General features: G+C 38.8%; 1 protein-coding gene across 1 annotated transcript in view; it reads right to left on the reverse strand.

Moving 5' to 3' along the window:
• The window catches only part of unm_sa34860 (un-named sa34860), a 110,269-nt gene extending 98,675 nt beyond the window's left edge, over positions 1 to 11,594 (reverse strand). The window contains exons 1-2 of the mRNA XM_039677091.2: positions 11,253 to 11,594; positions 2,795 to 2,859 (exon numbers count right to left, since the gene is read on the reverse strand). Coding sequence (XP_039533025.2) covers positions 2,795 to 2,859; positions 11,253 to 11,337 — 150 coding nt within the window. The 5' untranslated portion in view covers positions 11,338 to 11,594. The remainder of the gene's footprint in view (positions 1 to 2,794; positions 2,860 to 11,252) is intronic.
• Between the last annotated feature and the right edge of the window lie 1,449 nt (positions 11,595 to 13,043).

Below are 13,043 nucleotides of genomic sequence, written 5' to 3' on the forward strand. Positions count from 1 at the left end.
GTTCGATCAAAACTCAATACTTCTAGCATAATAGCAAGACTAGTTAGCATCCCGAGGTTGTTGACATAATCTTCATAAACTGCAAGTGTCACCCTTGAGTAATGTGAACATCTAATAATAGAGCAAAAATCATTTAATCTCAATAGCCATTGAGAAGGATCTGAATAGCCCTCTGATGAATCCGACACTGATTTATCGCCCCCTAGATTTCACGTCATATTCAGGATATCACGCATGGACGTTTGTATTTCCATCTCAAAGGAGGAATAATCGCCTCTCATAACAGGTGTTATGCAGCGTGCCAAGAGACTTTGGGATCTATTGTCGGCCTGTATTGTTGTATTGGAGGGCAGGTGCAGGTAAACACAATGCAAGCTCTCTTTTTTACCATCACAACAGGAAACTGAATTAAGCTATAACAGCACACTGTAAACACTGGATGCAGGCCGTGCTGGATAACAATGAAAGCCTCTAAACCGCAGCTGGGACGAGCAAGCTGCATCGAGAATGGAGAAATCACAGTGTTTGCACAGCCGAAAAGCAAATACACTTTTCTAATCAAAATCTTCAGAATCAAGCAATAGCTTAGTAGGGGCCCAACACTAAAATCAAGCACTGGATCGCTGAACTATTCTTGGATTAGCAAACTAGAACTAGGCGATATCATGATAAGATGTTAAAGGGTTAATTCACCCAAAAATGAAAATTAGCCCATGATTTACTCACACTCAAGCCATCCTACAGTAGGTGTATATGTCTTTCTTCTTTCAGATTAATACAATCAGTTAAATTGAAACATCCTGGCTCTTCATGGCCGTTTCTGTTTTGAAGTCTATAAATAAAAGTGCATCTATCCATCATAAAAGTGCATCTACCAATCATAAAAGTGCATCTATCCATGATAAAAGTGCATCTATCCATCATAAAAGTGCATCTATCCATCATAAAAGTGCATCTATCCATCATACAACTGCATCTATCCATCATAAAAGTGAATCTCTCCATCATGAAAGGGCATCTATGATAAAAGTGCATCTATCTATCTATCTATCTATCTATCTATCTATCTATCATAAAAGTGCAATTTTCCATGAAAAAAGTGCATCTAGCCATCGTAAAAGTGCATCTATTCATGATAAAAGTGCATCAATCCATCATAAAAGTGCATCTATCCATGCTCCAAGTGAATCTGTCCATCATACAAGTGCATCTATCCATCATAAAAGTGCATCTGTCCATCATACAACTGCATCTATCCATCATAAAAGTGCATCTATCCATCATAAAAGTGCATCTATCCATCATAAAAGTGCATAGATCCATGATAAAGAGTGCATCTGTCATCATAAAAAAATTAATCTCTCCATCATAAAAGTGCATCTCTCCATCATAAAAGTGCATCTATCCATGCTAAAAGTGCATCTATCCATCATGAAAGGGCATCTATGATAAAAGTGCATCTATCTATCTATCTATCTATCTATCTATCTATCTATCTATCATAAAAGTGCATCTTTCCTTGATAAAAGTGCATCTATCCATCGTAAAAGTGCATCTATTCATGATAAAAGTGCATCAATCCGTCATAAAAGTGCATCTATCCATGATTAAAGTGCATCCATCCATTATAAACATTCATCTATCCATGATTACAGTGCATCTATCCATGATAAATGTGCATCTAATCATGATAAAAGTGCATCTATCCATAATAAAAGTGCATCTATTCATGATAAATGTGCATCTATCCATGATAAAAGTGCATCTATCCATAATAAAAGTGCATCTATCCATAATAAAAGTGCATCTATCCATGATAAATGTGCATCTAATCATGATAAAAGTGAAAATATGCATGATAAAAGTGCATCTATCCATGATTAAAGTGCATCTATCCATGATAAAAGTGCCTCTGTCCATTATAAAAGTGCACCTATCCATGATAAAAGTGCATCTAACCACGATAAATGTGCATCTAATCATGATAAAAGTGCCTCTGTCCATGATAAAAGTACACCTATTTATGATAAAAGAGCACCTATCTATGATAAAAGTGCATCTATCAATCGTAAAAGTGCATCTATCCATCACAAAAGTGCACCTATCATGATTTACATTTTTAGGTGAACTATCCCTTTAAGATGATTTGTGTGTGTGTGTGTGTGGGGGGGGGGGGGGGGTGGGCATTAAAACAACACGACACTGGCAGACCTAAAAGAACACTGTGTACACTGATGTGTATTGTCCCATTCTGTACAAGTTTGTAACTGCTTATTCATTCGACAGCCTCTCAAAAACAACCCAGATACTCAACACCTATGCTCCTTTTCTGCTGACAAACCATTTCATCTAGCTTCAGCTTTCTTCTCTTTAGTGTTCTCAATGTATTATAATATGCCAAACAACACAAGGAAATAGAAAACAAAGATATTTAGAAAGTTGCCCATTTGTCATTTAAATTCAACATATTGTTCGCAGGGTTTCCCAATCGGCTGGCTCGACAGAAATAAATTGCATTCTGAGTGTCATAAAGAAATTAGAACAGCAGGTTTAGTGTGTCTTTGTGCCTCTTTTAGAAGAAAACGGGCTTCCCTTCTTCTGGGTTTGTCTCTGACCTCTCGTACTCTCTCGCTCTCTCTCTCTCTCTGTGTGTGTGCTACGCTCGCCACGTTCTATTATTTTTCACTTTGAAACTGTCTTTTCTGCCATCGAGGGAATTGGAGACCTTGAGATGTTCTCCTAAGCCAGCTCTTAACTCAAAGTGCTGCGAGACAGGAAGATGTGTGGAACTCACCCCATTCTTCGGGTAGGCGACCCACCCTAGGTCACCAATTACAGAGCGGGAGTCCAGCAGGTTCACTGCGGGAGAACAAGAAACAGGGACAAGTCAATGATCTGGAGCTGGAAAAGTAGTATAAAAATAGTATCACTCAACACAACACAACGATAATGTCAAAACTAGTGACAGAAATGCCAAAAGTATTCAAATTGGATCAAATCAAATTGTAAATATAGCTGCAAGCAGCCATTACCGGGGCCAAGCGCAAGAAGTGGCAACATATGCCAAAATGGCTAGGAGTGGCAGACCAACTGCAGCAAGGAGCAATTACGGGCATTTTGAGAGAACTTTTGGCAAATGGCTAAAAAAATCACATAAACATTAACTTATAAGATGATTTAATGGATTATCACTTTCGAACAATAGGTGGCGCAGTTACGAAATAGATGTGTGGTCAGAGTGAGGTGACAATGACACATGCAAAGTTTGGTGTCAAAATGTGAAGGCATTGCAGAGATAAAGCCTAAATAGTCATTTTGGCAGCATGCCTCAAATTTGATGCTGTGGTATACGAAAACGGTTTTGTCTATCGTCACGCAATCCATAACTTTTATTCGGCACCGTCTGGAGATGATACGATTCAATTTTCGTGAAAATCGGACAAACGGTCTAGGAGGAGTTCGAAAAAGAAGGTTTTTAAAAAAATAAAGATGGCGGACAGGAAGTTTGGCTGATTATGCAAAACCTGATATCTATGTTTTCGGCATAACCCAAGGAATCTATTAAGATCAGTTTCATTGCAATAGGCAAATTTATTCAAAAGTTATTAGCGTTCTCAGAAATTAATTATAACTTTTGACCAACAGGTGGCGCTGTCTCAAAATCTTTTGAGTACCTTCAGGGCATGCTGCTTATCGCACACACTGAGTTTCGTAATGTTAGACCAAAGCATTTGTTTAGTATAGCATTGTATTTCACAAAACTGTATTGAAGTCAATGGGAATTTCACGTTTTGTTCTATTATAGCGCAACCAAGAGGCTCAGTCCCACAATTTTTTTTATGTGTCCTCAGAGTGACCCCATACATATGTGTGTCAATTTTGGTGCAAATATCTCAATTTACTTCCGAGTTATAAACATTTATATGAAAAAACACGTAAAAAATGACTGACACATGACTTTGTTTGAATTTTACTACCCCTTACTATCAATATTTTCGCATTTGGGCATTAGCATATAGTTAACAAGCTATGATTCCGTGTTTCTGACGGTGGTTTCGTCTCGATCGGAACAGCGGTTTTGAAGATATCGCCAAGTGTTTTTTTCACGCTAAATCGCTACGCTACACCAACCGTAAGATGAAACCCAGCATGTTTAGTATCATTGGACTCGGCAACAATTCAGGATCTCAAAAAGATGACTCCTGTGAAAATAAGTGTACCACACCCAAAGCTATAAGCGTTTGAAAAAAAAAATTCACCACTAGGTGGCGCTGTTTCGAAACTTCTCAGGCTCCTTTAGGGCATCGTACTGATGACTCATACCGAGTTTCGTAACAATTCGTTCATGCGTTCAAAAAATACAGCATTTTAGCACATAATTCAAAATGGCCGACAGCCAAAATGGCCGATCTGGGAAAATTGGATATCGGTCGACTCGGCATGACGCCCTGAATCTAACGAGACCAATTTTTTGATTTTTGGAGAAACCGTTCAGAAGTTACGAGCAAAAATAGCCATTTTTCATATCTCCGGACCACTAGGTGGCGCTGCGCCGAAACGCAGCACGTAGCCTCAGGTCATGCTTGTGATGACAGGTACCAAGTTTGGTCTGAAAACGAGTAAGCGTTGCGGAGATACAGCCTCACCTCTGTTTTTGCAAGCGCTACGTAAAATTTGTTTACGCGTTTATCGAAAACGGTTATTCGAATCATCTTGAATTCCATAACTTTTTGTCAGCACTGCCTGGAGATGATCCGGTGCGATTTTGGTGAAAATCGGACAAACCGTCTAGGACGAGTTCGCAAAAGTAGGTTTTTTGGAAAATTCAAAATGGCGGCCGTTTTTTTATGACGGAAAATGACGTCATAGGGTGCGATCGAATCGGCATGAGCTCAGGAACAAGAGGAAAAAAGAATTTTGTTGATAGGCCTTACGGTTCAAAAGTTATTAGCATAATAAAAGTGAAACTTTGGACAGTTGGTGGCGCTAGAGGGAATGAGTTAGAGACACCAAAATTGGTGTATTTAAAGTTGGGACTGTGCTCTATCAGAATGTCAAACCAAAACAACTTTCCCGCAAACCGGTCTATGGGCTGCCATAGACGCCCAGTCGGAAGAAGAATAATAATAATAAATATAGCTGCAAGCAGCCATTACCGGGGCCAAGCGCAAGAAGCGGCAACATATGCCAAAATGGCAAGGAGTGGCAGACCAACTGCAGCAAGGAGCAATTAAGGGCATTTTGAGAGAACTTTGGGCAAATGGCTAAGAAAATCACAAACATTAACTTATAAGATGATTTAATGGGTTATCACTTTCGAACAACGGGTGGCGCAGTTACGAAATAGATGTGATGTGGTCAGAGTGAGGTGACAATGACACATGCAAAGTTTGGTGTCAAAATGTGAAGGCATTGCAGAGATAAAGCCTAAATAGTAATTTTGGCAGCATGCCTAAATTTTGATGCTGTGGTATACAAAAACGGTTTTGTCTATCATCGTGCAATTCATAACTTTTAGTCGGCACGGTCTGGAGATGATACGATTCAATTTTCGTGAAAATCGGACAAACGGTCTAGGAGGAGTTCGAAAAAGAAGGTTTTTCAAAGAAATAAAGATGGCGAACAGGACGTTTGTCTGATTATGGAAAACCTGATATCTATGTTTTCAGCATAACCGAAGGAATCTATTAAGATCAGTTTCATTGCAATAGGCAAATTTATTCAAAAGTTATTAGCGTTCTCAGAAATTAATTATAACTTTTGACCAACAGGTGGCGCTGTCTCAAAATCTTTTGAGTACCTTCAGGGCATGCTGCTTATGGCACACACTGAGTTTTGTAATATTACACCAATGCATTAGTTTAGTATAGCATTTTATTTCACAAAACTCTATTGAAGTCAATGGGAATTTCACGTTTTGTTCTATTATAGCGCCACCAAGAGGCTCAGTCCCACAATTTTTTTTATGTGTCCTCAGAGTGACCCCATACATATGTGTGTCAATTTTGGTGCAAATATCTCAATTCACTTCCGAGTTATAAACATTTATATGAAAAAACACGTAAAAAATGACTGACACATGACTTTGTTTGAATTTTACTACCCCTTACTATCAATATTTTCGCATTTGGGCATTACCGTATAGTTAACAAGCTATGATTCCGTGTTTCTGGCGGTGGTTTCGTCTCGATCGGAACAGCGGTTTTAAAGATATCGCCAAGTGTTTTTTCCGCGCTAAATCGCTACGCTACACCAACCGTGAGACGAAACCCAGCATGTTTAGTATCGTTGGACTCGGCAACGATTCAGGAACTCAAAAAGATGACTCCCGTGAAAATAAGTGTACCACACCCAAAGTTATAAGCGTTTGAAAAAAGAAATTCACCACTAGGTGGCGCTGTTTCGAAACTTCTCAGGCTCCTTCAGGGCATCGTACTGATGACCCATACCGAGTTTCGTAACAATTCGTTCATGCGTTCAAAAAATACAGCATTTTAGCACATAATTCAAAATGGCCGACAGCCAAAATGGCCGATCTGGGAAAATTGCATATCAGTCGACTCGGCATGACGCCCTGAATCTAACGAGATGAAGTTTATGATTTTTGGACAAACCGTTCAGAAGTTACGAGCAAAAATAGCCATTTTTCATATCTCCGGACCACTAGGTGGCGCTGCGCCGAAACGCTGCACGTAGCCTCAGGTCATGCTTGTGATGACACGTACCAAGTTTGGTCTGAATAGGATGAAGCGTTGCGGAGATACAGCCTCACGTCTGTTTTTGCAAGCGCTACGTAAAATTAGTTTGCGCGTTTATCGAAAACGGTTCTTCGAATCATCTTGAATTCCATAACTTTTTGTCAGCACTGCCTGGAGATGATCCGGTGCGATTTTGGTGAAAATCGGACAAACCGTCTAGGACGAGTTCGCAAAAGTAGGTTTTTTGGAAAATTCAAAATGGCGGCCGTTTTTTTATGACGGAAAATGACGTCATAGGGTGCGATCGAATCGGCATGAGCTCAGGAACAAGAGGAAAAAAGAATTTTGTTGATAGGCCTTACGGTTCAAAAGTTATTAGCATAATAAAAGTGAAACTTTGGACAGTTGGTGGCGCTAGAGGGAATGAGTTAGAGACACCAAAATTGGTGTATTTAAAGTTGGGACTGTCCTCTATCAGAATGTCAAACCAAAACAACTTTCCCGCAAACCGGTCTATGGGCTGCCATAGACGCCCAGTCGGAAGAAGAATAATAATAATAATAATAATAAGAACCGGCACAGATACAATAGGTGCCTCCGCACCTTCGGTGCTTGGCCCCTAATAATAAGAACCGGCACAGATACAATAGGTGCCTCCGCACCTTCGGTGCTTGGCCCCTAATAAGCATAGAACGAATGCACATGAACCTATGTATATAAAAATGTGGAGTTTAAGTGTTATGCCATACAATAAAATCACTAAATACCATTAATGCAATAATCATGAAAGGCTGCACACATGTAAAAGTGTTTTAGATGCTGTCAGTATGTCAAATTAAAATATCATCAAAAATGAATGAGGATTTGGTCAAAATTGCAACCACAAGTGGCAAAAATATGTAATTATATTTCATATTTTAAATATTGTGTATTGTAATGGCTAAACTAAAATGACACCGTGTGTCTCATATAGTCTTTTCAGTGGAAACCCCTAATAAAGATGAAAACCAGTCCCAGATGGAAAATATTATCCAGACACTTAGCATCTGAATAGCTACAAAATCGCATTGGCTTGTTACAATATTGATCAAAATCTGCCTGAACACTGAGACAAATCATTGAAAACGTACCCAACAGGAAGTGCAAAATAATTTCTTTCCTAATCTTTGCCCTTGCTTAAATTGAGTGCATATTCTATGCGAGCTGTCTATAAAACAATCCTTTCTTTTTTTTTATTATATATTACTGTGCCAGTATTTGATACGCAGAGCAGGTCACAGGTCGTTTTTTTTTATCTGCCGGAACCTTTTACGAATGAGTACCGCAACAGCTAATTAGATGACCTTTACATTCACAGCCGATATGGGCTGAATTTTAATTTGACCTTGTGTTGATCAAAGGTTGTGTGGCGAGACTATTTAGCATGTGTGAGATGACTCACAATAGCAATATCATTTTTGGCTCCAAAATAACAAGCTAACGACTAAGAAACCAACACAAATGACACAATGGTGCTAAAAAAAAAAAAGAATGCAAAATACATTAGTCAAAAGTAAAAAAAAAAAAATCTTTCACTTCACACCCTAATCAATAAGGCCAACAGTTGGATGGGAGAGAGAGATTATTGATTTTACATGTTATGTAATGCACAATTTGAGGGCTGTTTACATGACACCATTTTCAACTAAAAATGTAAAACTTTTTTATGCATTTTGGCCATTCGTTTACACGACAACTGCCTGAAAACGCAAACTTTTGAAAACTCGTTTCAGAGGCTATGTATTCACACGGAAACGATTCTGAAGAGAAAACGCAAAAGTGGCGTTGCGTTATCACTTTTTATTCTGCGTTTAGACGAGCGTTTTGGGTGGGAAATCCGCGTGCATATGGTGACGCAAAAGTTTGTGATATTCAATGTAGTATGCACTCCAGGCAGCTAGGTGGCAATGTGGAGCACTGCCACACAAAAACACCAAGTCCATGCGCCTGCGTACAACCTTCACTTTCAAGCAGACTTTTGCGTTTTTACCCTTTACACGGGAACGCGGCGGTGGAGCGTTTTTTAGATTTTCACTCTGGAGTTTTTAAGCCCCAAAAAAGCGGTCGCCGTGTAAACAAAAGGCACATCCAATAAAATATTTTTACACCCGCGAGTTCTCGTGTAACCAGGGCCAAAGTGCACATTTTTGAAAGCGGTCTCCGTGTAAACAACAAAAATGTGAATCTCTGAAGACGATGACGTCATGCACATGCATATTACTCATATTATTATTCAGTCTATAGTGTGTCGCCGCCATCTAATGGCCCGGAGCCGTGTGAACGTTTGGATCGTTTTTGACAATGGTGTCGTCTGTACGCGGAAACCTCAAAAGAAAAGCGTCTCTGTTTTAAGCGTATCGGTGTTGTGTAAACGTGCCCTCACTCATACACATTAGGACAAATCTGCTAAGGGAAAAAAAAACCATTCAATTACATTTAACGTGCTTTTAACAACAAATGAAATGGTCCGTGTGGTGCATTTAAATGTCTCGAAATGAGGTCTAACTGTCTTTTGTTTGAATGGCAGACACCGATGTGCATTGTCCTACTTAAACTGAAAGAAAATATCCTGGGGAGAATCCCATAAATCTAATTAGCATGAAGAAGTACAGTTCTGAACTAGATAAAAGAGAGGTTATGTCCATCCTTAGGCAAATACAAGTGTTTAAAGAGGCACGATACATGGAAATCAAACTTTGAGAGGGGAAGAAAACCCATTTTAAAACCGAAAAAAAAGTAAACCATGAAAGAAAGATTCTCAAGAAACACTGCGGGACGTTGAAGGTAAATATTCGGATTTGTAGCCTTTCTGCTTCGGAATACTCAAGGTTAAACAGTCTAAATACAATGGGTATAATGGTTCATGTTCATTTGAGGTGTTTTTAAAGCACTCTGCCCTACAGATCACAGTTCACCACAGTTCCTAGCTCTCAGAATCGACAGGTTCGTCCCAAACCTGCCATACTTGCAGCTATTGTGATTTTCAAGTGTCCGTTGTCCTTGCGCGTCTGCCGGGCCATTGTGCCAGTCTGTGTAGGCACCCTAGCGCCCTCCCCCCATTCCTGCTCTCGTTTTTTATTGTGCCATCATCAGCGTACAATCAATCAACTCATCCCCACACTTGTCATCGCATTATCCATATGCTGACTTCTGCTCATTACAATATTTACATATTCCATAGTCCGCGCACTTCAGCCTGAGTGATAAATTGGAACACATTCATTCTAGTTGCAGATAATTTGCTGACATTTCCCATGGTAACCAGTGGTGAAATCTTGATTTTCTTTTATTTTTTATTATGTTTTCTGCCCAAAAGCTTGAGAGGGTTTTTATGTGAATATACTGCTGTATCCTGGGAAATAAAGCTGTAAAATATGGAATGGTGCTTATTGTTCTCTGACCACAACAAAGCACATTTTAGGGAACTTTGATGCACGCTGTCTCTATGTTTCCTTTGTCTCTACGCCTCTAATGCAAATTCGCCATCCCACGTGTACGTGTACTTCAGCTATCACAAAAATAAGACATCACATTTCTTCCAAACCTGTCATTGTGGTCCAACGCATTATGTTTTATGGAGCTATTTGATCTTTTTAGCATGTTTAACCTCTGAAAAGAAGGTTTAAAACCTTCATGAAGTGCCTCATCTTTGTCTCTGTGCACTGTCGAAATCATAGGCATTCCTTTTCATCAAAAATAATCTAGCATTTAAGATCTGTGTACAACAGGTCTAAAAATAGACTATTGAATCTACGTTAGCTTCAGCAGCACGATTCATAAAGTCTTTAAAAAGCTCCATTGAATGTCTTCAAAGGAAATGAAGCAATTCACAATACACTTTGTGACTTCTATCCGTGTTTTCAGTGAATATGAGGCAGTGATCTGAGACTTTTTAAATAACACCTGGCTGGGAGTTTGGTGAACTGTAATAACTAATGTTCTGGAACTTTTGCTCTGGTGTGAAATCATTGCTGGCTTTATGGACAATATTACATAATGCTTCAACATTTCAACCTGTGTTGAGAACATTTATGTTAGAGAGCCACTTGTACCTGTGTATACCATCAAATACCCATGTAGACCCATACAACAGAAGATATGATGGGGTTACATGCATTTACTTCTTAATATATATCGTGAACCCTGGTTATACTCTATCTATATATAAAAAGCTATATAATGTTTCTATTTAAAAGCTAAAGGGTTTGACAATCTGATCTCATTGGAGAACATGGAGAACATTTTTAAGTTCTACAAACAACTTATGGTTTAGTGACCATTGTGTACCAGTAATGCAGACACCAAATCTGAGACAACAACTCTCTAATCTGAGGAACCATAATGAATCATCAAGAACTTTTGTTTTTGTCTCAACCATAGAGCCACCCAAGAACCCAATGGATTGTAGAACCTTTAGGCTACTTCCAGAACTGTATGTTCTTTTTGCGGAATCACGACGACCATCATATCCCTGCAAATACATTTACAGCTTTCCCTGATTTCCCCATATCTTACCTTCATTATTAGGAATGCAGAAAGTCCTGAACGCGCCGAGACTGAAGACGCAAATCCAGGCGATGTAACTCCACCGTGAACGCATCCTCGTCGACTGAAGAAATGTGTCGAAATGAATGAACGTACTGAGATCACATCAGCACTGGAACGATCCTGCGAGAGTTGCGGGGGACATGAGGACCGCTGACCGAAGACACGCAGGGAGAAACACACATCTGAGCGGAGAAAAGCGCCGCGCTCGTTGCGGTGAGTGTTTGAGAGTCGCGGACGCGGAGCTGTCAGACACACACACACACACACACAGCCGACAGCACGAGGAAGAGGAGGAGGAGTAAACGATTACAGCTCTCCAATAGACATCAATGACTGCTGCTCATCTAGACTAATGAAGGTGCAAGTCAGACGAATAATGTTCAGAAATGACATCTATGTGCAAGTCGTGTGAGTATTGGTCGTGTTTGACTGATAGCCTAATTGGCCTATTCGGTAATTTCCCCAATGAGATTAATAAAGAAATGCTATTAAGATGCATTTTAAAGGTAACGATGATACATTTGCAGTTTATATGAATCCATGAAGCATTGCAGTATTAAAGTAGGCTAATCTATTAAAATGTCTGAAGCACAAATAAGTAACTAGCCTACGTAATACTATTCATAGTTTAATAAGTGCATCTATCTATCTATCTATCTATCTATCTATCTATCTATCTATCTATCTATCTATCTAGCACATAGGCTACATCACAGAGACGTTGATGTGCGTGTTTACATCTGGAAGACATTTTTTTAGAGTGCTTGCAATATGTCTGTTTCCTGTCAGATGTCAAATAGACGTTTAGAAGATGTCTTTAAGATGCATGATTTAGAATGTATGTTAAACTGACATCTTAAAGATGTCCATTAGATATTAGTAAACAAGTGATCTTTAACAGACATCTTGCAGACGTTCGTGTGCTATAATGTGATAATGGTTCTATTTAAAACCAAAAGGCTTTGACAGTCCAATGCCAACTTTCTACAAACAAATTGTTTCTGTATATCTATAATAAGAAGAACATACAATTAATTCATGAAATAGGAACAATACAATTTTGTTTTTTATTGTGATAATTACATTAAGTGTTTACAATATATGCACATTCTGTACTAGTTTTTAAGGAAAACATGTAAAGTAAAACACTAAAAATATGGCATAGTAATTTGACCTCTATACATTAAACTGTAACGAATTTAAATCAACAAGCTTAAGCAACATGAACATGTAAAGATTTCCCAAAAAAAGCAAGTCTGTATTCACCGAACAAATGTGATAGCTTGCATGGCCTTTTTATCTTTAGTTGTATTTTCCACTGCATTCTTAAAATCCAAATTTTAGCAGAAGCAGCACTTCCACCCACAAGATAAATGTGGCTCAATAACTGCAGCTCAATCTCTTTCATCTGCATGATTATACATATTCCCGTGCAGTGCCCTCCTGACACATCCCACGCTCCTCAGCATCCTCATTCAACACACACTCTTCAGCAGCCGACATCAGACTCTGATCTGGAGTTCAAAATCACAAACAAAAGAACATCAACCATGGCACAAGTGACAATAAAAAAATGCATTGCTAACATTATATTTTAAATAAATGCTGTTCTTTTTAACTTTATATTCATTCAAAAATCCTGAGGGAAAAAAAATGTATCATGGTTTCCACAAAAATATGACTCAGTAGTTTTCAACATTGATAATAATAAATGTTTCTTGAGCAGCAAATCATCATATTAGACTGATTTCTGAAGGA

This window comes from Pimephales promelas, chromosome 23 (genome assembly GCF_988280905.1).
Source record: "Pimephales promelas chromosome 23, fPimPro1.hap1.1, whole genome shotgun sequence".
NCBI lineage: Eukaryota > Metazoa > Chordata > Actinopteri > Cypriniformes > Leuciscidae > Pimephales > Pimephales promelas.